Source organism: Rana temporaria, chromosome 4 (genome assembly GCF_905171775.1).
Source record: "Rana temporaria chromosome 4, aRanTem1.1, whole genome shotgun sequence".
Classification (NCBI taxonomy): domain Eukaryota; kingdom Metazoa; phylum Chordata; class Amphibia; order Anura; family Ranidae; genus Rana; species Rana temporaria.
The window spans coordinates 390,235,664-390,262,560 of NC_053492.1; the positions used below are offsets into that span (position 1 = coordinate 390,235,664).

Genomic DNA, 26,897 nt, shown 5'->3' on the forward strand with positions numbered 1-26,897 from the left:
AATGTGAACTCAAAAGTTATGGTAATGTGTGATTGGGATGGTTTAATTGAAAGTGTGCTTGCCATGTGACTAGAAACATTGGCTGATCCTCGCTATCAGAGATCATGGGACAGACAATGTGTACTCCTATGTCTCCATTTTAGTAGCGATCCTAATATTAGATGCCTCTAATTTCGGTCACGTAATTGGCAATGGGGAGCATTCTACATATATTTAAAAGATCACATATGGGTGAAAGTGATCTGTTTTTCTGTTTCAATAACTTGCGTAATTTTAGACTTTTGAAAACTGCATAACTAAACAGCGGAGAATACATTGGTTTATCCAAAGCAGCAGAAACAGGCTCCCAAGTATAAGCAGAAGCCCCATGAGGCATGATGGAGATGTTTCACAGCAGGAGGAGAACCACGGTGTTCAATTAAAATTTACAAAAGCCCCACCTGGGGGAATGGGAGGCAGGGGCAGGTGGGACAGAGTGATGGGTAGAATAGCTTGAGGGGAGGATGGGCACAATGCTTGGCTGTACAGAAACCCAGGAATGGGCCAAGGGAAGTAATGGGAGAGAAAATAGTGGGAGGGAATTGAAGGGGGGAATGTACAGGCAGGTGATGTCCTGAAATATTTGCTTTTAAATACTTCTTTACAAGCCTCTTGCTCCCTGTGGCACATTTAAATGTTGCTGGATTATATCTTTCATTTCAGGATCTTCTTGGTCTTTGTGAGCAGAAACGTGGCAAAGACAACAAAGCTATCATTGCATCCAACATCATGTACATTGTGGGGCAGTATCCAAGGTTTTTGAGAGCCCACTGGAAATTTCTGAAGACCGTTGTAAACAAACTATTTGAATTCATGCATGGTAAAAAAATGTTTTCTTTTTTTTTATATTATATATTTCCAGATTATGAAATTTTATTCAATTTGCTGTTGACTGAACAGTTGTAGTTCTTATCCACCAGCTATTTTGTTGTATCCTTGTTTTTTTTGTGCTTGTTTTTGTGTACATTTTTTAAAACATTTATAGCACTGATCGCTGTATAAATGTCAACGGTCCCAAAATAGTGTCAAAAGTGTCCACAATATCAGTCATGATAAGTCGCAGATCACTGCTATTACTATTAAAGAAATTATGCCATCAATCAATCAACCTCATTTGCGCAAACCAATCAATATACGCTTATTGCTATTTTTTTTTTCATTAACAAAAATATGAAGAATACATATCGGCCTAAACTGAGGGAATTTTTTTGTTTGGGATATTATAGCAAAAAGTAAATATTGTGTTTTCAAAATTGTCGCTTTTTTTTTTTTTTTGGTTCGTTTTTGTTTTATAGTGCAAAAAATAAAAACCGCAGAGGTAATCAAATGCCACCAAAAGAAAGCTATTTGTGGGGAAAAGATAAAAATGTAATTTGGGTAGTGTTTCATGACCGCGCAATTGTCATTCATAATGTTACAGCGCTAAAAATTTGTTTGAGCAGGAAGGGGGTGGAAATGCCCTGTATTGTAGTGGTTAGGGTGTGTACGCTTCTGCAACCATTTTTTTTTTTTTTTTTTTTTTTTTTTTGCTACCCTCCGTCTAAAAGATTTCAGTTTGTTGTTCAACTGAGTTGTACAGTTTATATGTCACATTAAAGGTGAAAAGAGTTCTGAAATGATTTTCTTCTGTCCTTTTTTTTTTTTTTTTTTTTTTTTTACACAGAAACCTCACATTTTTATGTGTGTAAAATATATATATATATATATATATATATATTATATATTCTCCGCTGTATTTACTCAGCACAAACCTTTTTTCACTCCCACTATTTTATTCTCCAGGGGCACCGCTTCCAGAAAATATATAATGTTCAGGTCTAAGCCTCTGGCCTGAAGTGATTGTATCTTAAGCTGGCCATACTCTGAAATTTGTCCGGTTCAGAAAGGAAGGACTGGCCAAATTTTCATTAGTGTGTGGCAGTCCCTGTTTTGATAAGTCAGTGACGTGTTGGATTATTTTTATTGATTATTGGCTGGAGCTGTTGATCAGTGTATTCTGCTAGCTGCAAAATTCAATGCCGGAATACAAGCTGTGGTTGGATTTCCCTCCACCTATGGATGGAGAATACAGTGTTATGTTTAAAAAAAAAATAAGTGCAAAAACTGCTCTGGCTGCAAAATGGTTAAAAACTGCTATATAACTTTATGCAATTTCAGAGACCCACGATGGCGTGCAGGATATGGCATGTGATACATTTATTAAGATAGCTCAGAAATGTCGCAGACATTTTGTTCAAGTTCAAGTTGGGGAAGTAATGCCATTTATTGATGAGATCCTAAACAACATCAATACCATAATCTGTGATCTTCAGCCTCAACAGGTAAGCCGTTTTATTTCAAAATGCTGAAGTTTGGGGGCTGGTGGTGCAAATAAGCATTATGCCGCGTACACACGACCGTTTTTTTTCGGGTTGTAAAAAAAATGTCATTTTTAATGGTCTAGAAAAAACTTTTTTTTCAACCTGATCGTTAAAACGGCCTTGCCTACACACAATCGTGAAAAAATAAATGCTCTAGCAAAGCGTGGTGATGCACAACACGTACAACGGCACTATAAAGGGCAAGTTCCGTTCGGATGGCGCCACCCTTGGGGCTGCTTTTGCTGATTTCCTGTTAGTAAAAGACAATTTGCGCTTTTCAGTCTGTTACAGCGTGATAAATCTGCTTACTCCATTACGAATGCTAGTTTAACCAGAACGAGCGCTCCCACCTCATAACTTCTGGGCATGCACATTTTTTTCACATCGTTAAAGCCCACATACGACCATTTTTTAAGACGTTAAAAACGGTGTGAAAAATTAGAGCATGTTCTAAATTTTTAATGCCCATTTTTTACATTGTGAAAAATGCTCTGGAGGCCACATGCGATCGTTTTTAATGACATTAAAAAAGTCATTTTTTACAACCCGAAAAACAGTCGTGTGTACGCGGCATGACTCTTAACTGTAGCATAATTCTCATTCAGGGAACTTGGACTGTCCTTTTATTTTAAAAGCTTTTTGATGAGGTGATCATTGTATGTCTTCGTGGTATGTGCAGGTTTTTATTGTAGAATGCTAACACTTCTTCCAACTTGTGTTCTGGTTTAGGTTCACACATTCTATGAAGCTGTAGGTTATATGATTGGAGCTCAGACAGATCAACCTGTACAGGAGCATTTGATAGAAAAATATATGCTTCTTCCTAACCAAGTATGGGACAGTATTATTCAACAAGCCACTAAGGTGAGTGGTAGCTAAGTTGTTCTCAGAACAGAGGGAGGGGGGTGTAAATGTGGATCCCTTCTTTTTTTTTTTTTTTTTTTTTCCTCTAAATTTTCATACAGAGAAAATAGCAAAGATTTACAAAGACAAGATAGAGTAATGACACTGCCCACACAATGACAATGCAACATACAACAGAATGTAACAAATGACATTTAAAAAAATAAATAATAATTAGCGACCCAGTATAAACAATGTACATTTGCGCATTACATGCCAAACTATCACAATGTGTAACACAGAATAACTTTGTGTATAGAGGGCTATAAGGGGAAAGTGGTGTAAATGTATACTGGTGCCTAGTCTTTATTATCAATACATATCTCCAATTTTATTAAACATTTTAATGTAATAAACCATGGGCCATCCATAGGCCTGGACTTCGAGGTAGTTTAAAACTGCTTCCGGGATTTGGAATCATATTTTCTCTTCCGTTCATTTACGGACACAGCAGCAATTGACCTTGGGGTTATCTACCTTCCTTTCAGGAGATGACTAGGCAGAAAAAACAGCACTTCAAGTGTTAAAACACTTCTCAGTATAGCACCTCCCAGGGGGCGGGTCCCCCGGGTACATCCCTCTCTCTGCATCATGCAGCCCCAGTTTTTTTCTTCTGCCTAGCGTGAGGAGAAGACATGGCTCCTGGGCCCATGTGCTCTGGAGTTTTTTTGCGAATTATTATTTTTATTTTTTTTCGCATTTATTTATTTATTTTTTTGGATCCTGGGATCTTCAATCAACTGCCGGCTGGGTGACAGGCTGGATCCTCGATCCTTGTAGTCCCCTCATGTTCGGCCATCGAGCGTGTGCCGGCCTTTACCTACGTGCTGGGCCGTCCACAACATGCCCTGTTGCTCCAGTGGTGGCTGGTGAGCTATACGCTCCAGGGCACACATGACCGGTCTCTATGGCCGAGTCGCAGTGTGCCGGGCCGACAGCCATGCCGTAACTACTGCGGATGTTGGGTCTGTCTGAAATGCCTCCAGCCGGTGGTCGCAGGATGGGTAAGTCGTTTCCCTTGCTCTCCAGGGCCTCCGCGGTGGTGCTACGCCACCTTGTGTGGCTGAAGTGTTGGTCTGCGGACCAGTCTTCTAAAAAGGCCTTGGTGGAATTACCCTTTAAGGGTGAACGGCTTTTTGGGGCGTCTCTGGATGACATCATAAAAGATGCCACTGGAGGTAAGAGCACTCTGCTCCCGCAATCTGGAAAGGGTAAGGAGCCTCGCCGTAAGCAAGGCCCTCCTTTACTACCCCCAAGCGTTTTTTTCGCCCCCCAGGTGCGGCAGGAAAACGTTTCCAGGGTGCCAAGGCGCCCGCTGAAGGACAAAAGCGCACCTGGTACCGCAAGCCTGCTTCTGCATGAAGGTCTGCCCCCGCCCGGTTTTCGGGTGGGGGGCCGGCTTCGCGAATTCGCGGCTCGATGGAGGTCTCTTCTTTCCGACCGATGGGTTTGCAAAGTAGTTTCCTCAGGGTACAAGATAGAATTTCTCTCTTGTCCACCAAACAGATTTTTTTCCTTCCAACCTCCAGCTTCCTCCGGAACGCCGGGTGGCCCTGTCAGGGGCTGTTCAGGACATGCTGGTCAGGGGAGTGATTGTACCGGTTCCTTCAGCGGAACGGTTGCAAGGGTTTTACTCCAATCTGTTTGTAGTCCCCAAGAAGGAAGTGGTCCATCCAATCCTGGACTTTAAGGCCCTCGATTGTTTTGTCAAAGTGCAAAAGTTCAGGATGGAGTCGATAGTGGCGGCGCTCCATCAGGGGGATTTCCTAGCATCCTTGGATATCAAGGACGCGTACCTGCATATCCCCATATGCGCAAAACACCAGAGATTTCTGCGTTTTGCAGTCGGAGAGGACCACTTTCAATTCGTGGCCCTCCCGTTCGGCCTGGCCTTATGGGTTTTCACCAAGGTGCTTGCTCCGATTCTGGCCCTGCTGAGGCAGCGCGGGATCGCTATCGTGGGATACCTGGACGACCTTCTTCGGAATGCTTCCTCAAGCTCAGAGTTAGAAGAGGATGTATCTATCACCTGTCGGGCCCTCCGAGAGTTGGCTATTGAATGTCCAGAAGTCGGTTCTGGTACTGTCTCAGCGGTTGGAATACCTGGGGTTGGTCCTGGATTCCTCAGAGGCGATGGTCTTTCTCCCAACAAAGAAATTTCAGACGCTGCAATCTGCGGTGCAGTGGTTGGCGACCCAGGAGTGGTCGTCGCTTCGCTTTTGCATGCGAGTTCTGGGTCTGATGGTGGCCTCGTTCGAGGCAATTTCGTATGCTCACTTCCACACTCAAGTGTTACAGAAAGATTCTGTCACGTTGGGACAAGCTCCCCTCGTCTCTGGATTACCAGATTCGGGTGAGTCGCCTGGTCAGGTCCTCCCTAGTGTGGTGGCTGACGTCCCCGGTACTTCAGACTGGAAAATCGTTTCTGTCGTGCCATTGGACAGTGGTCACGAAGGATGCCAGCCTCCCGCCTGGGGGGGGTGTCTGGGGTGGCCAGTCAGCCCAGGGGCGCTGGACTCGGGAGGAGTCCCGCCTGCCGATCAATGTCCTGGAGCTCCGAGCGATCCGGCTGTGCCTCTATCGGTCCTGCAGATCCCTAGAACAGTTAGCATCCAGTCCGACAACGCCACGGCCGTGGCGTACGTCGATCATCAGGGGGGCACACGGTGCTCGGCCGCAGCGACGGAAGTTCTCCCGTGGGCCGAAAGATATGTTCCGGCTCTGTCGGCTGTGTACATTCCGGGGGTGCAGAACTGGCAGGTTGACTACCCAAGTTGCCAGTCGCTATACCCGGAAGTGTTGGAGTCTGTGCCAAAAATGGGGCACTCCAGACGTGGATCTTCTGGCGTCCCGTCTCAATCGGAAGGTGTCACAGTTCGTGGCCAGGTCAAGAGACCCGTGGGCGGACGCGTTGGTGGCGCCGTGGGGTCCCTATCGCCTAATCTACGCCTTCCCTCCTCTGAAGCTTCTTCCCCGCCTGCTGCACAGAGTGGAAGCCGAGGGGATACCAACAATCCTGATCGCCCCGGATTGGCCGCGCCGTCCCTGGTACGCGGACCTGGTGCATCTGGTGGCAGACGTCCCTTGGCGTCTACCCCTGAGAGAAGATTTTCTGTCGCAGGGTCCTATTTTTCACCCTGCTTTAATGGCGTGGCTGTTGAGAGCCAGGTGCTGAAGGGTCGAGGTCTGTTGGACTCTGTGATTTCTACCATGCTACGTGCATGGAAGTTTACTTCACGAAAGATTTACCATTGTACGTGGAAGGCCTACATCTCCATGTGTGAGGAGATGAGTTGGCACCCCCGTACATACGTGTTTTCCCGGATTCTGCTGTTCTTACAGCGTGGAGTGGCTCTCGCCTTAAGTACAGTTAAGGGCCAGATTTCGGCCTTGGCTGTTTACTTTAGTGACCATTGGCGGCCTGGTGCGTACGTTTTGTACAGGGGGGTTCGGCATGTGGCCCCTCCTGTACTGCCTCCATGGGACTTGAACTTCGTCCTCTCGGTGCTTCAAAAGTTTCCGTTTGAGGGCATTCGTAAGATTCCCTTGTTGACTCTGTCCCAGAAGGTGTTTTTTCTGGTGGCAATTACTTTGGTCAGACGGGTTTCTGAACTGGCGGCCTTGTCTTGCAAGGCTCCTTTCTTGGTCATACACAAGGACTAGGTGGCGTTGCTGCCGCAGCAGTCATTCCTTCCAAAGGTTGTTTCGGCTTTTCACATTAATGAGGACATTGTTTTGCCATCCTTATGTCCTCGGCCGAAGAAGGCCACGTTGCATTCCTTGGACGTGGTTCGAGCCCTACGGGTGTACTTGTCTGCTACGGCTCAGTTTCGGAGGTCGGATTCACTGTTCGTGTCGGTGACTGGTCCTAAGAAAGGTCGGTCGGTCTCGTTGGCCACCATTTTCTAGGTGGATCAGACAGGTCGTGCTCCAGGCCTATGCCCTAAAGGGGCGGGCACCTCCCTTTCAGGTTACGGCGCATTTGACCAGGACGATTGGTGCCTCTTGGGCTTTCCGCCATCAAGCGTCTGTTTTACAGGTGTGTAAGGCATCGACCTGGTTGTCGGTCCACACCTTCTCAAAGTTTTACAAGGTGGATGTGAGTGCATCTTCGGATGCCTCCTTTGGCCGCAAGGTTTTACAGGCGGCTGTTTTAAGGTTGAAGTTCCTCCGTTGAGGAACTCTGGTTTGTTTGGGGTGAAGTTTGGTTTGCTGTGTTTTCCCACCCCTTGAAATTTTTTGACACTGCTTGGGGACGTCCCTAAGGTCAATTGCTGCTGTGTCCGTCCATGAACGGAAGAGAAAATAGGATTTTTGTACTCACCGTAAAATCCATTTCTCTGAGTTCATGGACGGACACAGCACCCTTCCCTCCTTTGTTTGTACTGCTTGTTACGAACTGGGGCTGCATGATGCAGAGAGAGGGATGTACCCGGGGGACCCGCCCCCTGAGAGGTGCTATACTGAGAAGTGTTTTAACACTTGAAGTGCTGTTTTTTTCTGCTTGGTCATCTCTTGAAAGGAAGGTAGATAACCCGAAGGTCAATTGCTGCTGTGTCCGTCCATGAACTCAGAGAAATGGATTTTACGGTGAGTACAAAAATCCTATCTGGGAAAAGTCATCCAGGGGATTTGTGCTTGGTTAGCTGCAGGGGAAACTTTAGCCGTCTTATATACTGCTGATGTGTCCACAAAGAAAACATTGCATGCGTGAGAGGATTCCTGCGCACCTCTGAAATGTTGCTCTAATTATACTGTGCTCATTCTTCAATAAAACCTTTGGAGGATATTAAAGATCTGTAGTGTGCCAACAAATATGTACACAGATTTGTGATGCTTCCAGTTCCCAGATGGTTGCTGCAGCAACTGCTTGCCGCCCAGCCACAGTACATTTTACAGCTGCAAGCAGAATCCCGTACATGTACATCATCCCGTCTCTTCTGGGTAAGGGGCCTACCACTTCCGTGACCACCGGACACAACGGATTTCCGCTCCCGGTGATCACAATGTAAACAAAAGCTATTATGAATTTAAAGGAGACCTATTGGTCCGATGCTGCATCTGTTCTCCGGCTTCTCTTTAATGAGAACTGAGCCATCGAACACCGCCGATGACTTGGTTCTCACAGCTCCTTGAGCGAAGAGCTGCTGATTGTCAATCAGCAGCTTTCCTCCTTTACGCTCACTGGAGCGCCTCTCGTTGAGAGGCTGAGACTGCCATCAGTCTAGGCACCTGGCGGATCCAGACTTCCAGAGTCAGGCTGACTCGGTGCCTGGACTGATCTATGTGACGTCAGCAGAGAGCAGACTTCAGACAACTCTCTGCTGAAAACGGGTCACAGGAGTGCAAAATGAATTGCACTCCTGTGATCCATAGAAGTCCAGCCAAACTAGCTCAGGACTGGACTTCTCCTTTTAATTCTTAACCGCTGTGATTCTTATAGTTGGCCTATAGATAGCTTGCAGCTAGCATATGGTACCTGGGCCAGTCCCAGCACCCTGTATCATGTAATGGATGTGGGACAATCGCAGCACACAGTAGTAGTTGTGCATGTAACCCATTCATGATGGTTCAAAACATTGCAGTTAACTAGTTGCCGACCAGCCGCCGTCATTCTACGGTGGCAGGTCGGCTCTCCTGGGCGAGAGCCCGTAGCTATACGGCGGCTCCTTTAGTGGCCACTAGGGGCGCGTGCCCCCCGCTCGTCCGTGACTCCCGTGCGGATGCCCGGCCGGGCACCCGCGATTGCTCGTTACAGAGCGGGGAACGGGAGCTCCCGGTCCTGTCAGGGGGGGAAACGCTGATCCTCTGTTCATACAATGTATGAACAGAAGATCAGTGTTTCCCCTAGTGAGGCCACCCCCCACAGTAAGAACACACCCAGGGAACATACTTAACCCCTTCCCCGCCCCCTAGTGTTAACCCCTTCACTGCCAGTGGCATTTTTATAGTAATCCAATGCATTTCTATAGCACTGATCGCTATAAAAATGCCAATGGTCCCAAAAATGTGTCAAAAGTGTCCGCCATAATGTCGCAGTACCGAAAAAAAACGCAGATCGCCGCCATTACTAGTAAAAAAAATATATTAATAAAAATGACATAAAATACCCCCTATTTTGTAAACGCTATAACTTTTGCGCAAACCAATCAATAAACGCTTATTGCGATTTTTTTTTTTTTACGAAAAATATGTAGAAGAATACGTATTGTCCTAAACTGAGGAAAAAAAATGTTGTTTTATATATTTTTGGGGGATATTTATTACAGCAAAAAGTAAAAAATATTCTTTTTTTTTTTTCAAAATTGTCGCTCTATTTTTGTTTATAGCGCAAAAAATAAAAACCCACAGAGGTGATCAAATACCACAAAAAGAAAGCTCTATTTGTGGGAAAAAAAGGACGCCAATTTTGTTTGGGAGGCACGTCGCACGACTGCGCAATTGTCAGTTAAAGCAACGCAGTCCCGAATCGCAGAAAGTGCTCTGGTCTTTGGGCAGCAATATGGTCCGGGGGTTAAGTGGTTAAAGGAATTATTTTTTTTCTTTTTAATTAATTTGTTTAACATGTCTGTCATATGACTGTAACGCACTAGTGAATAAAAAGTGAGAAAAAAAATAGTTTTAATTTTCCCCAAAATACAATTTCGAAAAACTTGCCATGCTCCTTACTAAATATGTCGGACTGTCTACTTTCCACAAAGGGCTCTTTTGGGGGGTATTTGTACTGTCCAGGCATTTTAGGCTGTCGGTACATCAGGATTGATCAATTTTCAATTATAACAAGGGGCTGTTTAGTTTTATATTAAAGGTGTAGTTTTTTTTACTATGAAGCGGTTTCCCTCAATGGACAATAGCAAGTTTCTTATACCTTTTTGAGAATTAATATATGAGAATTTGTGGTTATTAGGAAATAACATCAGGTCAAGAGAAAGGCTTTGTAAATATAAAGGGTAAGAGCCGGTTCACACTGGGGCGACTTGCAATCCGACTTAATGTCGTCTCAAGTCGCGCTGTAGAGAAAAACAATGGAAGTGAATGGGAGCGGTGTTAATACACACGACTCAAGGCGATCCGACTTCAGAAAAGGTTCCTGTACTACTTCAATCCGACTTTGTAGGCGATTTGTACCCATTGATTTCAATGGAAATCGCCTCAGAAGTCGGATCACTGTCTTAACTGAAGCGACTTTCCAGGAAGATAACATACATTTCTCAGGCAAACCCCTCCCTCCCCCTCCCTCTCCCAGAGCTGATTGTTGTTTTATTGGCCACTGGAAAGTCTCCTGTCCTGGAGACGACTTCAAGTCGTGTTGTAAATCTTCCCAGATCGTCCTGTGGTTCATGTTCAAGTCGTGTCGGAGTCGCCTCTGAAAGTCGCGCTGGAAGTCGTGTCGCCCTAGTGTGAACCGACTCTTACTAAAGGGGAAAAAAAAAAAGTTTTCTTTAAAATAACAAACATGTTATACTTGCCTCCACTGTGCAGTTAATTTTGCACAGAGTGGCCCCGATCCACATCTTCTGTGGTCCCTCGGCGGCTGTCTCTGGTCCTCCCTGCAAGAACTTGCCACATTCATGCGAGAGCTTGCATGGTGACGAGTCCTTGCGAGCGTGCTCCCGTGATACAGCGATCGGCCATAGCTGCTCACTGTATCACTCGGCGCGCCGCATCACTGGATGTGATTGACGGCAGCGCCAGCCATGATTTTTCACCTTAATGCATAGATTGCATTAAGGTGGGAAAAAAAATTCCTTTACAACTCTTAACCTGTTATTAGTTGCTTCTTAAAAGTGGTTGTTTGAGGAGATGATGCAACACAAGTCGCACTCTGCACAAAGACAAGGAGCTTTCGTGACTAACCTTCATTATAGAAAGTTGCTACACAGATCTAGAAACAAATGCACAATACATGGCAAAGCTCAATTAGGAATGCTCATACAAATTTGTATTTAGACAATATTTTAACTTGCTTACAACCACAATGGCACCTAACATTTTATATCTGTATAGGGACATGTTTTAAAGCAAGCAGAGGTCCACCCTAAAAAAAAAAAATTGCATAAAAATGTGGGGGGGGGTTTATACTTGCCAGAAATGGCTGTTACTAGGCAGTCCTAATCTGACACTTCCGCTTTAGTCTTCTCCTCCTCGCATTGTCTTCTGGGACATGTGTCCCAGAAGACAGACGTCTAGTGACAACGCGCGACAGGAAACGGGCAGTGAAATCGCAAGACCCCGCTGCCGGTTTCCCTTGGTACGAATGGCGTCGCTGGCACCTGATTGACGGATCAGCCTCGGGGGGGCCGACATAGTGGCACCCTGGACGGGTAAGTGTGCTTATTTAAAAGTCGGCAGCTACAGTGTAGCTGCTGACTTTAAAAATATATATATTTCAGCTGGAACACCACTTTAAGGCTGCTTCTTCAATTTACATTGTCATTGTGAAAAAATTGGAGAATATTGTGTTGATGCTTGTGTAGCTTAAAAGGTGAAACTAGTATCTCATTTTGAAAACTTTTTTTCTTTCAGAATGTTGACATATTAAAAGACCCAGAAACCGTCAAACAACTTGGAAGCATATTAAAAACAAATGTAAGAGCATGTAAAGCTGTTGGACACCCCTTTGTTATTCAGCTTGGAAGAATTTATTTGGATATGTTAAACGTGTACAAGTGCCTAAGTGAAAATATTTCTGCAGCTATTCAGGCAAATGGTAAGCTTGCAGTGTTTATTTTTTTTTTTTTTTTTACTTCATATTATAAAAATTTGTCATTTTATATTCTCATATTAAATGTGTACCTGTTTGATTCTTTCAGGGGAGATGGTTACAAAGCAACCTCTGATACGCAGTATGAGAACAGTTAAAAAGGAAACCTTAAAGCTAATATCAGGTTGGGTTAGCAGATCGAATGACCCACAGATGGCAAGTTTTTTTTTTTTTTTTTTTGTGCCTGCATGTTTTCTGTCCAGATTAAAGGGGATGTAAGCCCTTGCATATACCAAGTGAAGTGACTAGACACAAAGATGAAACAAGTCGTCCTACATAAGTTGTACCTGTTTATCAGCGTCTTCTCTACATCTGTTTAAAGTTCAGAATTTATAAAACTTGTCAGCTCCCAGAAATCAAGGAGCTGAATTTACATTCTGCAGGACACACAGCTGAGACTGTCAAATCGTAGGCAGTGTACTGGAGCTTCCTCCTCTGTCAACATTTTTCTCTTGTCAGGAAAATCTGTCAGAAGTGACAAATGCTGATAGCAGAGGAACGGGGCAGCAGACAGAAATGGCACTTGGTGCTCTCGATTAGGACAGGTACACACTATAGAGAGATATGCTTTGTTCATGTTTTAATGTCTGAGGTTTACAGCCACTTTTATTTGTAATGGGCCCTTAAAGGATAAGTTCACCTTTTAGTAACATGTTACTAACTGAGCATCCCCCGGCATACGTGTTGTGCCAGCAGACCAGGCAGCCACTGTCGCAATAAAAAAGGCCTAGTTCTGTAAGTAGAACTAAAACTACTATCAGCCATTGGTGATGTCACCAAGGTGCTGATTGGCGCTCTTGGTAGTTCATTGATCCTTCCTGTCATTCAGGAACTGCCTGCCCATAAGAGCAGACTGCTACACCAACAGTCTGCAGGAGCCTGGCATATATTTTGACCTGCAAAAAGATGTTTGTATGTGTGTTTGTATGTGTGTGTGTGTGTGTGTGTGTGTGTGTGTGTGTATATATATATATATATATGTATGTATGTGTGTATATATATATATATATATATATATATATATATATATATATTATAATTTTTATTTAATTTTTTTAAAGGGTGATCTTACCCTTTAATGCACATTAACACAGTTGACATACCTGCTTCTTTAATGTACCCACTTAGATGTAAAAACATTTACATGGTGGAGGGATGGTAGCTGGATTTTTTATTTTTGTGTGAACACTTAGTTGGACAAAAGAATTGGCAAATGTAAGAAGTTTGGAAAAGTGTGAATGGGCTTTAAATTTCAGTTTCATGGTTAAACATTTTGCTTTTCATCAAAGATTATTTAAGTCTTCTGTTCTCTAAATTGGTCATTTGCTTGTTCTGTTTTTAGGTTGCAGAGAACTTTGTCCCTCCTTTGCTGGATGCAGTTCTGATTGATTATCAAAGAAATGTGCCAGCTGCCAGGGAGCCTGAAGTACTCAGCACAATGGCTACTATTGTAAACAAACTAGGAGGCCATATTACAGCAGAAATACCTCAAATATTTGATGCTGTGTTTGAATGCACGTTAAACATGATAAATAAGGTATGTTCAGTTACTTTAGGTAAACTAATATACAAAATGCTAGAAACTTGACAATAAAATATTTTATGCATTTTCCACACAGTATGTTTTGTAATTTTGCAGTGCATTGCAACAGATAAACATGACTTTTTTTTATTTTTTCCCCTGTTAATGCACCCTTCCACAAAAAGCTATTTAAGTCATGCAAAAGAATATAGATCAGCCTTCTGTAATAATGAACTATTGCACACACAGTTTTCAAGTACATTGAATTTGATCTGCACTAGGGTTGTCCCGATACCACTTTTTTAGGACCGAGTACAAGTACCGATACTTTTTTTCATGTACTCGCCGATACCGATACTTTTTTTTTTTTTTTTTTTTTTTTTTTAAATGTGTCCCCACAAATGCAGCCATGTGTCCCTACAAATGCAGCCATGTCCTCCCTCTCTTCCCCCCCCCGCCGTTGCCTAGTTGATCAGCGCGGGGAACATTACAGCTTTCATTTGAATAGCGCAAATGCTCAGTATCTGTAGTCTGCACTGATCACTGGGTAATGTGTATCTCTGCAATGCCAAATATGATTTCATGGTGTACCCTTTAAGTTGCCCATATACCCGTACCCACAGGAAGAAACAAAAGAAAAACTAGATCACGGTGTGTTGCTTTTTTCTGTGTTCTATCAAGTTACCTGTGGGTACGTGCAGGTGTTTCTACCGGTGCAATAAGATGAGCTTTGCTCTGAGTGGCAAGCATTGGAACAACATGTAAAGGCATAGTCGTTAACATCTGTCTGTTAACTCATGTGAAAAATTTGGTAAACTAAAAGGTGCTGGCTGTATAACTAGAAGCATGGATTAACCCCCTTGGCACTGGTTTTCATACTGAGGAATGATCTAAAACTTTCAGTTGAGGAGGTAAAATTAAAACTAATCTACAGCATCCTTATTTTATTTTGTACAGGACTTTGAAGAGTACCCAGACCACAGGACAAACTTTTTTTTGCTTTTACAAGCTGTAAATTCCCACTGCTTCCCTGCTTTCCTGGCCATACCTCCGGCACAGTTTAAGTTGGTTTTGGACTCTATAATTTGGGCTTTCAAACACACAATGCGAAATGTTGCAGATACAGGTAGGAAAATATACCAGTTGTCGTATGCTATGCCTACATGTTTATAATGCATTGTCACAAAGGGCAGTATATATGCGTGGTCAGCCTAGTCACTCTGTTTTTTTCCTAAGTAGAATAGAACTTGAAGTGAAGATTTGCACTGTTGGCAATATTGTGCATATGCAGGATTCTGAAAATGTAACTTGGATGTGAAAGTTTACAGGCATGCCTTTGCCTATCTATAGACTCTAGTTGTATATATGTAATGTGAAAAGGGCACTGCTACTTCTGACTGCTAGTCTCTAAGTTTGATATTACTATTCTGCTCACTTTTGTTCCTGCTGGAGGATCTGATGTTATGAAGCAGTTAACTATCTCAAGATGGCTGCTGCCATACAGGACATAGTGTAGAGCAAGACATGGTAGGTATATCATGGAGAAAGATCAGCTGCAGGGCTCCACAGGCATTACTGGTGACTAGTTTTTTGCCTGTTTGGTTGCATCTTGTAGAGTCCAGTTCTTGCTAATTGGAGTCCTCAGTAAAATTACATTTAATCTATAGGTATCTATGCTTTCCATTGGAATAGCAATACCAACAGTTATTTTTGAAAAAACAATATAAGCTTACTCCAAAAAAAATCTCCTTTCATGTGTTGAGTGCTGCCTGTCTGGTGGCCATCTCTTTGTATTTCAGAAGTCAGGTTCTGTGACACAGGAGTGTCTATCAACAGGGTATAATAAACGCCTCTCAGATTTTCAGGAAGTAAATGTGTGGGGAGATTCACAAAGTTAAATTTAGAGGCTTCAAGATTGTTTAGAGTAGGCTAGAAATAATTGAAATATAATGTGGAAATTAATCTGATTTTACATTTTAATCGTAGATATACTTTAAATGTTGTGGTCAACCCCTTTATTTTACAATGAATGTGTGTGTCTATTTCAGGATTACAGATTCTTTATACTTTATTACAAAATGTTGCTCAAGAAGAAGCTGCGGCGCAGAGTTTCTATCAAACCTACTTCTGTGACGTTCTTCAGCACATCTTTTCTGTAGTGACGGATACTTCACACACTGCTGGTATGTGAGGAGTTGTACACTTAAGTAATTACTGTTCATGGATTTGTTAGTTCAGAAACACAATTGTAAAAAAATAACTAAACAGAATATTAAGCTTGTCAAGGTTAAAGGTGCTACCACTAATGAACACCTCTCCATTGCATTTTTGTTACTAAAATAATATGTCTCAAACCTGGGCAACAGAAACCAAGTGTATTGTGGGAAAATGTATAAGGAGAAGGTTGCCACAAGTCAAAATCCTAGTATCCAAGTGTATAAGCGACTAAAATCCTACATACACCTTGCTTTTCCCTGTAGTTGCGTTCAGCCTTTCTTGGCCACCCAACACATTGGTATATGCATATTTGCCTCTTGAGCCTCGGATCATCCTACTCTGTTTTAGGTATATTTTGCCAGTAAAAAAAAATGCATTTTCAAACTGAGTTCTTATCCTAAATCTTTTTATTCCCCTGCAGGGTTAACAATGCATGCATCGATTCTGGCTTACATGTTTAACTTGGTAGAAGAAGGAAAAATAAGCGTACCGCTGAATCCTGCAGTTCCACCCAATAATCAGATATTTATTCAAGACTATGTAGCTAATCTATTAAAGTCGGCCTTTCCTCATCTGCAGGAGTGAGTAAATGAACCAATGTGATTTGTCTGCAAGTATTTTTTTATTTTATTTTTTAGATTCCAATATGGCAACCAAAAACACTTGATAGTGTTGTGCCAAGGTTTCACGTTGAGTGCCAGTTATGCTCAGATTTTTTGGGTTGGTCCACTTATTCAATTGATAAAACTTGTTTGTATTTGTAAAGAAGCAGTTGGAAATGGGCATTTTGGGAATCCTGAATAGAATTTTTTTATAATAATAATAATGTTTACTTTTATATAGCGCCAATTACAGCGTTGCCGCTGTGTCTAAGCACTGATAATGGTTGTCATTATTACCCAACTCAATGGTACTCATTTTACCGACCTCGGAAGGATGAAAGGCTGAGTGGACCCCGCCGGGTCGAACCTGGCAAACCCTTGGGACACAGGCAATCAGACTGCTGCAAAGGAGAATTGGCCCCCTGCGCTTATATAGTAGTATATAGTAGTCTTCCCCTATTTTAGTGTTTTTGCTCTGTCAAAACCTAAATGTCAGTTTAGTATCGGGCCTTTAAGACCCCCCCAATGAAGACTAACCTGTCCCCTGCCTGAGGTTAGCACTGATAAACATACGCTCGTCAAGTCTGCTGAAGGAGGTAAAATTGGTAAATTATTTTAGATTTCTTTCATGTAACCAACAGAAGTTTGCAGACTGTCCATTTTTAGAAGTGCGTTTAGGGAGAAGATGGGATCACCCTAAAGCAGGGCTGACTCAATCAGTGACCCATGACCTGCTCTGGGATGGCTGTGTCGGCAAATCCAGATCATGGGTTGCAGGGCTGCTATTGGAGAGCATCTGCGTAGATGGACCCAGTGCCAAAGCGGCTGTGGAAGGAGCAGAGCTTCGAAGCTGATCTTCCTTTAAAGCGACTGCTCCTGTCCCAGACAAAATGCATTTTTGGTATCGCTCCGCCTGGGGGTTTAGCTGCGCTGAGCCATAGACTTCTGTTATCTCCTGCAGGTTTGGTGCGCTTTCAGAAAGTGCACTGAATCCGCAAGATGTAATAGAAGTCTATGGTTCAGTGCAGCTAACCTGCAGGAAAGCCCGCAAATGCACTGCTCTGCACAGTGTGGGCGAAACTGCAGCGCATCGGCTGTGAAAGTGGCCTTATGGGGGGCTAAGGACAGTAAGGGGTCATTTACATTTGTGGTTTGGTGGGTATAACCCATAGCTCACTGTGGCCCGCCACCTGTTACTAAATTACTTCAGTGGCCCTCGCTCTTCAAGAGGTTGAGCACACCTGCCTTAAAGTTTGTACTCTGATACTTCTGCTCACGCAGCCTGAGAATACAAAGAAAGTAACATTTGTATGTAAGACTTTTGTGGGAAGACTCTGCACCATCCTATTCAGATCTACAGGTGAGAGAAATGTATGGGCCCCATTGCTGACCCCTGTTTCTGAAAATGGTAGTACTTTTGTTGTGCAGATTCAGTGGTTTCAGAGCTTGATGTCACTGACCCAAAACAAGTATGCAGGTCACCACTGACTGCGTGCTGCTCCTCCCTTCTTTTTTTTTCTTTTTCTTTTTTTTGAGTGTGTATGGGAACACTAAAACGGACCACTAGCTTTTTCAGAAAATACAGTCTGTATATTTTCATGTGGGTTTCCTTTTAATTACCACCCCCCAAATGTCAATAGTGATGAATGGTGGCCATGAGTGTAATTTTGGAATGCTTTACAATGTCTAATAAAACTTGCCTCTGCTAAAAAAAAGAGCAAGTCATCCACAGTGCTGTGGAAGCAGTAAGTAACTGATGGAATCTGTACTACCATACTTGACTATTTCAGGCAACGGATTCTGTAATCATGAAAGTAGAACCTCACCATTGCTGGTAGCTCTCCTCATCTGAGGTTGTGAGTATACTGGGCAGAGTTAAATATTTGGAGCCCCATGGAAAGTTAAATGGAATAAAAATGGTACCCCTTCTTGGTATTTCTGCGATGCCACTTACTAGGTAAATCTTATACTGGCAGCTTGCACAGATACGGTGGTCCTGTAGAAATACCATTATTCATCATGGTTGGGTTTATCCTCATGTAAAATGGAAGGTGGATGGGCGAGTCTCACCTTTTGCTTATGAGGAGATATCTCCCAACACCGACATAGAAAGCTTCAAAACCAATTGGGAAGTTTATTTTTAATTGCATGTGCTTTCCTTTACATGTATGTCTGAACGTCTGCAATTATCTGGTATTTTGCTGTTTATAAATACTTTTTTTTTTTTCTTTTCTTTAGTGCCCAAGTTAAACTTTTTGTGACTGGTCTCTTCAGTTTAAATCAGGATATTCCTGCTTTTAAAGAACACCTTAGGGATTTTCTTGTACAGATTAAGGTAAATATATTGCCTGGTTTTATACCCAGCCAAGGGTACATTCAGTTTCCATTACGATTTCTTAATCTACTGCACTATATGAATTTTTATTTTAACTAAACTAATCTGATTTAAATAAAGGCACACTGGCCTGGGGGGGGGGGGGTTTATCTGCGGAATTATACAGCATCTAGAAGCCCCCTTTAACAATGTTGTTGCCACAGTAGGGGGCTGTTAATTTAGGCTGGGAAGATCTCTTTACTTGGCACTGTCAGCTTCCTTCTGGACGACTATGCATGTGTGCCACAGAGATGTGTTCATTATGGATAGCGGCTCAGGGCTGACAAAGCGGAGGTGATGTCAGTTAAAAGTCTAAATTCATGTTTAACTAGTTAAGGACCGAGCCTATTTGTCTTCCATTCATGGACGGACACAGCAGCCTTTGACCTTAAAGTTATATCCACTTCCTTCCTGGAGAGTTAGGCAGAAAAAAGCACTTTAAGTGTTGAAAACACTTTGCTCAGTACAGCTCCTCCCAGGGGGTGTGGTCCCCCGGGTATAACCCACACTCTGCCTCAGCAGCTCCTTTTTTTTTTCTGCCTAATTGTCAGGAGAGGACTCTGTACTCTGGAAATTTTTTTTGCGATTCTTTTCGCTTTTATTTGTTCCTGCATTTTTTAATCCTGTGATTCTACTATCAACTGCCAACTGGGTGACAGGCTGGGTCTTGACTCTTGTAGTCCCCCCATGTTCGGCCATCGATCGTGTGCCGGCCCTCAGCTCAGCTCTGGGTCATTCACGACAGGCCCCATTGCTCCAGGGACGGACGGAGAACTTTGATTCTAGGGCACACATATGACCGGTCTCTATGGCCTTGTCACAGTGTGTCTGGGCGACAGCCATGCCGTTTAGCGGACTTTTGGGGTTTTTAAACTGCGCCGTGGCCGCCATTTTGCTGCGGTTTACATGGTCGGCGGCCATTTTCTTGTAGCCCGCATGGGGCTTTTTACCTCATACGGCAGCCATTTAAAAAAAAGTCTTGGCCTCTTGTGCCTGAAATAGCGCTGGAAAAGACAGCGAATCATCCCTGAGGGACAGACACAGCGCAGCCAGCACACCTCAGTTTTTCAGCTCACACTGCAACATGGTGAGGTGGTGAGTTCCCTGGGGGCCTCTGCCTTATGTTTTTTGCAGCCGGGAGGTGACCGGTGGGTTGTTCTGCCTTGCAGTGCTGGGTGACACAACGGTGGGGCATCATGGAGCCTGAACCTGGTGTCTCTGCCCCAACAATGCCTGAGTTAACTCCTAATGCCCCTGCCGCATCTGTTGAGGTAATGTCGGCTGTCCTTGAGGCGTTTCTCGCCAGGTTTGAAGCGACAAGTGGCCAGAAGGGGGGTAAAAAGCACCCCCTCACTGAGCCTGCTTCTGGGGATGTCTCGGACACAGAATCAGGCCCTGCTATTGCATCTGGCTCTGGTTCTGTCATGTCAGATGATGCGGGCTTAACCCACACGGACAGTGAGGATGACTCTGCTTCAAGTTCGGTGAATGATAAGGAATTTGTTGGAGTTCTTATCGCTGCGGTGCGGGATACTCAGAAACTTGAGGATGTGGCGGTCCCTTTTGGGTTCCGTAAGCCACCCCACACCGCTAAGGTGTTTCCTTGTATTCCATATTTGGACAAATTGTTGTACAAGGAATGGGATACGCCGCAAAAAGTTTTTACTGTTCCTAAGTACTTTGCGACTTGCTATCCCTTTGAGGAGGACTTTATAAAAAAGTGGACCTCTCCTCCGTCAGTGGACCCTCCCGTGTCCAGACTGAGCAAAGCCACCACGCTGCCTGTGGAGGGGGCTCCCGCGTTTAAGGACCCCGCAGATAGAGTGGAGGCTTTGGCCCGCTCCATGTTCACAGTAGTGGGTTCGGCTGTGAGACCGGTTTTGGCCGGGACTCTGGTGTCACAGACTCTGACCGAAAGGGCAAAGTTTTTGCTACAGGAGCTGGAGGCGCAGGATGCTTCCCAGACCTGTAAGGACCTGGCTGAACAGTTGGTTCAAGGTCTGAAGTTTGTCTGAGTCGGCCTTGCATACGCTTCCCTTGCTTTCCAGGGCCTCCGCGCTGGTACTGCGCCGCCTTGTGTGGCTAAAATGCTGGTCTGCGGACCAGTCCTCAAAGAAGGCCTTGGTGGATTTACCCTTTAAGGGTGAACGGCTTTTTGGGGCATCCCTGGATGACATCATTAAGGATGCCACAGGTGGTAAGAGCACGCTGCTCCCACAGTCTGGGAAGGGCAAGGAGCCTCGCCGTAAGCAAGGGCCCTCCTTTACTGCCCCCAAAAGTTTTTTCATGTGCCCAGTGCGGCGGGAAAAAGTTTGCAAGGTGTTAAGGCCCCCGCTGCGGGGCAGTAGCGCACCTAAGACAACAAGCCTGCGGACAAGCCTGCTTCCGCATGAAGGTCTGCACGTGTCTCGGGTGGGGGGCCGACTTTGCGGCTCGGTGGAGGTCTCTTCTTTCCGACCGTTGGCTTATGCCTCGTTTCCACTGAGCGGATCGGTTCGGTACGGTACGGTACGCTTTTTTGGGTGTTTCCATTATGAAAGCGTGCCATAAAAGCGAACCGTACCGGACCATTCTGGGTCCTGCTTCAGATGTGGGGCCATAGAGAATGGAACGGTTCCATTAGGGCGGACCTACAAATACATCTCACTGATTGGTGGACGTGCTAGGCTTTTTTTCTAAACCTTGCATGGTCCCGGACGGTCCGATTTGCAGTGGAAATGCTCTGCAGAATAGACCGGTCCCATTCTAACCGCTCCATTCTTTCTGACCCGAACCGATCCGTGCAGTGGAAACGAGGCATTTGCGAAGTAGTTTCCTCGGGGTACAAGATAGTGTTTCTCTCTTGCCCACCAAACAGATTTTTTTTCCTTCTAACCTCCAGCTTCCTCCGGATCACCAGAAGGCTCTGTCAGGGGCTGTCCAGGATCTTCTGGGCATGGGAGTGATTGTACCAGTTCCCTCGGTGGAACGGTTTCAAGGGTTTTACTCCAATCTGTTTGTAGTCCCCAAGAAGGAAGGGGTCCGTCCAATCCTGGACCTGAAGGCCCTCAATTGTTTTGTCAAGTTGCAAAAGTTCAGGATGGAGTCGATTCGCTCAGTAATGGCAGCGCTCCATCAGGGGGACTTATGGCGTCCTTGGATATCATGGACGCATACCTACATGTTCTCATATGCACAAGGCACCAGAGGTTTCTGCCCTTTGCGGTCGGGGAGGACCACTTTCAATTTGTGGCCCTCCCGTTCGGCTTGGCATCGGCATCGCAGGTTTTCACCAAGGTGCTCATCCCGATCCTAGCCCTGCTGAGGCAGCGAGGGATCGCTATCGTGGGATACCTGGACGACCTTCTCCTGAGAGCTTCCTCAGGCTCAGAATTGGAAGAGGATGTGTCTATCACGTGTCAGACTCTCCGAGTTCGGCTGGCTTCTGAATATCCAGAAGTCAGTGTTGGTTCCGTCTCTGTGACTGGAATACCTGGGACTAGTCCTGGATTCCGCGGAGGCGAGAGTTTTCCTCCCAATGGAGAAACTTCAGACTTTGCGATCTGCAGTGCAGCAGTTGTCGACCCAGAAGTGGTCATCTCTTCGATTCTGCATGAGGGTTCTGGGTCTAATGGTGGCCTCTTTCGAGGCGGTTCTGTATGCCCAATTCCACACCCGGAAACTACAGAAGGAAATTCCGTCACGTTGGGACAAGCTCCTGTCATCTCTGTAATACCAGATTCAGTTGAGCCCTCTGGTCAAGTCTTCCCTGGTGTGGTGGCTGACGTCTCTGGTGCTTCGGACCGGGAAGTCCTTTCTGTGCCATTGGACAGTGGTCACGACGGATGCCAGCCCAGGGGCGCTGGACTCAAAAGTCCCGCCTGCCAATCAATATACTGGAGCTCTGAGCAATCAGGCTGTGCCTTGCCAGGTGGTCCCTGGATCTGCAGGGCCGACCGGTCAGGATCCAGTCCGACAACACCACGGCCGTGGCATACGTCAATCATCAGGGAGGCACACGGAGCTCGGCTGCAGCGATGGAAGTCGCTCTATCGGCCGTGTACATTCCGGGGGTACAGAATTGGCAAGCCGACTACCTAAGTCGCCAAACATTAGACCAAGGAGAGTGGTCACTCCACCCGGAGGTGTTTCAGAGTCTGTGCCGAAAGTGGGGCACTCCAGACATGGACCTTCTAGCGTCCCGTCTCAATTGGAAGGTGCCACGGTTCGTGGCCAGGTCGAAGGACCCGTGGGCAGACGCGTTGGCACCTTGGGGTCACTATCGCCTAATTTACTCCTTTCCTCCTCTGAGGCTTTTTCCTCGACTGCTGCGCAGAGTGGAAGCCGAAGGGATTCCAACAATCCTGATCGCCCCAGACTGCCCGCGCCGCACCTGGTACGTGGATCTGGTGTGTCTGGTGGCAGACGCCCCCTGGCGTCTACCCCTGAGAGAAGACCTGTCGCAGGGTTCGATCTTCCACCCTGCTTTACAGTCACTGGCTTTAACAGCGTGGCTGTTGAGAGCCAAGTGTTGAAGGACCGGGGCCTATCAGGCTTGGTGGTTTCTACCATGCTGCGTGCACGGAAGTCTAATTCTCTGAAGATTTACCATCGTACATGGAAGGCCTACATCTCTGTGTGAAGAGATGAAATGGCACCCCCGTACATACGTGGTGTCCCGGATTCTGCTGTTTTTACAGCAGGGAGTTGATCAGGCTCTCGCCTTGAGTACGGTTAGTCAGATTTAGCTGTTTACTTTCAGCGACCCTTGGCAGCGCACTCCTTGGTGCGTACGTTTGTGCAGGGGGTCCGGCATGTGGCCCCTCCTGTGCGCCCTCCACTGCCCCCATGGGACTTAAATTTGGTCCTTTCGGTGCTTCAGGACGCTCCCTTTGAGGACATTCAGAAGATCCCTTTGTTGACTGTCACAGAAGGTGGTTTTTCTGGTAGCAATTACCTCGGTCAGACGAGTGTCTGAACTGGCGGCCTTGTCCTGCAAGGCTCCCTACTTGGTCATCCATGAGGATAAGGTGGTGCTGCGGCCGCAGCCGTCTTTTCTCTCAAAGGTCGTTTCGGCTTTTCACATTGAGGACATTGTGTTGCCATCCTTATGTCCTCGGCCGAAGAACCCGAAGGAGGCCACTTTGCATTCCCTGGATGTGGTTCGGGCCCTACGAGTGTACTTATCCTACAAAAGGTCTGGCGGTCTCATCGGCCACCATTTCTAGGTGGATCAGACAGGTTGTGCTTCAGGCCTATGTCCTGAAGGGGCGGGCGCCTCCTTTTCGGGTCACGGCGCATTCGACCAGGGCGATCGGTGCCTCTTGGGCTTTCCGGCATTAACCCTCTGTGTTACAGGTGTGTAAGGCAGCGACCTGGTCGTCAGTCCACACTTTTTCAAAATTTTACAATGTGGATGTGAGTGCATCTTCAGATGCCTCCTTCGGCCGCAAGGTGTTACAGGCGGCAGTTTAAGGTTGGAGTTCCTCTGTTGAGTAACTCCGGTTTTGTTTGGGGTGTAGCTTGGTTTGCTGTGTTTTCCCACCCCTCTAATTTTTTGACACCGCTTGGGGACGTCCCTAAGGTCAATTGCTGCTGTGTCCGTCCATGAACGGAAGAGAAAATGGGATTTTTGTACTCACCGTAAAATCCATTTCTCTGAGTTCATGGACGGACACAGCACCCACCCCTCCTTTGTGTTTGTACTGCTTGTTACGAACTGGAGCTGCTGAGGCAGAGTGTGGGTTATACCCGAGGGACCACGCCTGCTGGGAGGAGCTGTACTGAGCAAAGTGTTTTTAACACTTAAAGTGCTTTTTTCTGCCTAACTCTCCTGGAAGGAAGTGGATATAACCCTAAGGTCAAAGGCTGCTGTGTCCGTTCATGAACTCATAGAAATGGATTTTACGGTGAGTACAAAAATCTATTTTTTTTCAGACTTGGTGTTTAAAAGTTTTTTTTTTTTTTGCTCTAAAATTACTTGGAACCACCATACATTATATTTATTATAAAAAAAATATTATGGCTGTCATTGCAATTCTCTGTCGCACTGTATTTGCGCAGCGGTCTTGCAAGCGCAATTTTTTTTTTTTTTAATTAAAAAAAATAAGACCACAGTAAAATTGGCCCAATTTTTTTTATAGTGTGAAAGATGTTATGCTGAGTAAATTGATACCCAACATATGTGTCACGCTTCAAAATTGTGCCGGCTCGTGGAATGGCGACAAACGTTCTGCCCTAAAAAATCTCCATAGGCGATATTTAAAAATGTCTACAGGTTACCAGTTTTGAGATACAGGGGAGGGCTAGTGCTAGATTTCTTTCTTTCGCCGCAGAGACCACTTTTATCCATTTAAAAAGGATACCAGGGTTATGGCAGCTATGTGCTGCCATAATGATATTCCACTTCAAACAGCCAAAGTATGACGACGGCAGGTGTTTCGCAAATGGTTAAAGGAAAAAATGTAAATTTTTTTTTTTTTTTTTTTTTTTTTTTTTTGTGCATAAAAAAGTGTGCATTGATTATTTTTTTCCCTACAGGAGCCTGTAAAGCATTCCACCTGCAATCAGTGGTTTGTGGGTGCAATGTCGGGCTCCTGCACCCTCCAGATTTCTGCCCATAGCTCCATAAGGCTTTCAGTTAGAAAGCTGAATGGAGTAGGAGTGTGCTAATCAGTCGTTGGTCCATTGAGGAGTGAGTAGGGAAATGCTAGAACTTCTGCCAACCTTTTTTGTGTCTGCTTTCTCTGGTAAAAGTTGTCCCCCAGTACATTAAATGAGGGGAAGTATCCTGATGCCTGTTTAGTCTATAGATAGACTTTTTAAGCAGTTTTGTTTCCCTTATTATGGTTAAAGCATTTCCTCTGCTTCCAATTACAGGAGTTTGCTGGTGAAGACACTTCAGATTTGTTTCTGGAAGAAAGGGAAACAGCCCTTCGGCAAGCCCAGGAAGAAAAACACAAGCTCCAGATGTCCGTTCCTGGCATACTTAATCCACATGAGATTCCTGAAGAAATGTGTGATTAGTTTTTAGAAACCAAGTTAATGTTACTTTCCCTCCTCCCACTGAACATCAACTTTGTTCAGGAAAACATCACTTTGATTATCGTTGACCAAAATGATGCCAATTTGTAAATTATAATGACACCTAGTGGCCCTTTTTTCTTATTATGCGTTTTTGTATAAGAAATTTTCTGTGAAATATCCTTCCATTGTTTAAAGCTTTTGGTCATCTTTAGGTTTGCATGACATTTAAAATATTTTTTTTTTGTTTTTTTTTCCAGTTAAATACTCCCATCATTTTGTTTTGTGGGGACAAGCAACTTCAAATTTGCATCTCTGCAAATGTTTTGCCACAAATTTCTTTCTCCCCATCTAGAAATTTCATATTTTCATTCTTTTATGAGTTTAGCCTTCCTTCTGGTGGATCTTGCAGACTAGAAGGAATTGGAATGACAAATTGACTAATGAAGACAAATCCGTCAGAGCTGCATTCTCTGAACAATGAGCAGGTTTATTTTGGGTTGAGGTGAGCTGAACAACATAGACTGCAGGTTGGATAAACTTTTGCAGCAAGATCATGTGCATATCATCCCATTGTAAAGCAACTTCAGAAAGTATGGGAACACAGTACAGTTAGTTATTTTTACACTTTTTTTTTGTTTTTGTTTTGTGTGTGTGCTGTCGCTTTGTCGACAACAGCTTTTTGTTTTCCTCAATGAGGAGCGTTGCTCATTTGTGAGCCTTCATTAACGAGAAGTGAAATGGTTAAAAATATTTATCCTGTTAGAATAGGCTTGCATCTTTTTAACAACTCATAAAATTCTGGCTTTTGAGATGACTTGTACTAATTTACATTGTTTACCATGCTGTAGTGCTTTAAGAACACTACTACTTAAAAAAAAAAGCAAAATAAACTTGGTTTACATTTATTTTTGTGTCTGTTTTATGTAATTTATACCCATAGCCCCTACATACAGCAGGTACAATAAGTATTTAACACGTTGCTATTTTTATAGGTAAATATATTTCTAAATGTCTATTGACATGACATTTTCACCATATGCCGGGAACAACCCATACAATCAATACACACGTAGAAACAAGTTCAGAAATTAATTTCTGTGTAATAAAATGG

General features: G+C 44.6%; 1 protein-coding gene across 1 annotated transcript in view; it reads left to right on the forward strand.

The window, feature by feature from the left end:
- Positions 1–26,691, forward strand: part of XPO1 (exportin 1) — a 93,123-nt gene extending 66,432 nt beyond the window's left edge. Inside the window, 11 exon segments of the mRNA XM_040351118.1 lie at positions 703–859; positions 2,197–2,360; positions 3,129–3,263; positions 11,829–12,012; positions 12,116–12,222; positions 13,409–13,603; positions 14,546–14,714; positions 15,637–15,771; positions 16,227–16,386; positions 18,646–18,742; positions 25,640–26,691. Of these exon segments, the coding sequence (XP_040207052.1) occupies positions 703–859; positions 2,197–2,360; positions 3,129–3,263; positions 11,829–12,012; positions 12,116–12,222; positions 13,409–13,603; positions 14,546–14,714; positions 15,637–15,771; positions 16,227–16,386; positions 18,646–18,742; positions 25,640–25,786 (1,650 nt within the window). The 3' untranslated portion in view covers positions 25,787–26,691.
- Positions 26,692–26,897: the final 206 nt, after the last annotated feature.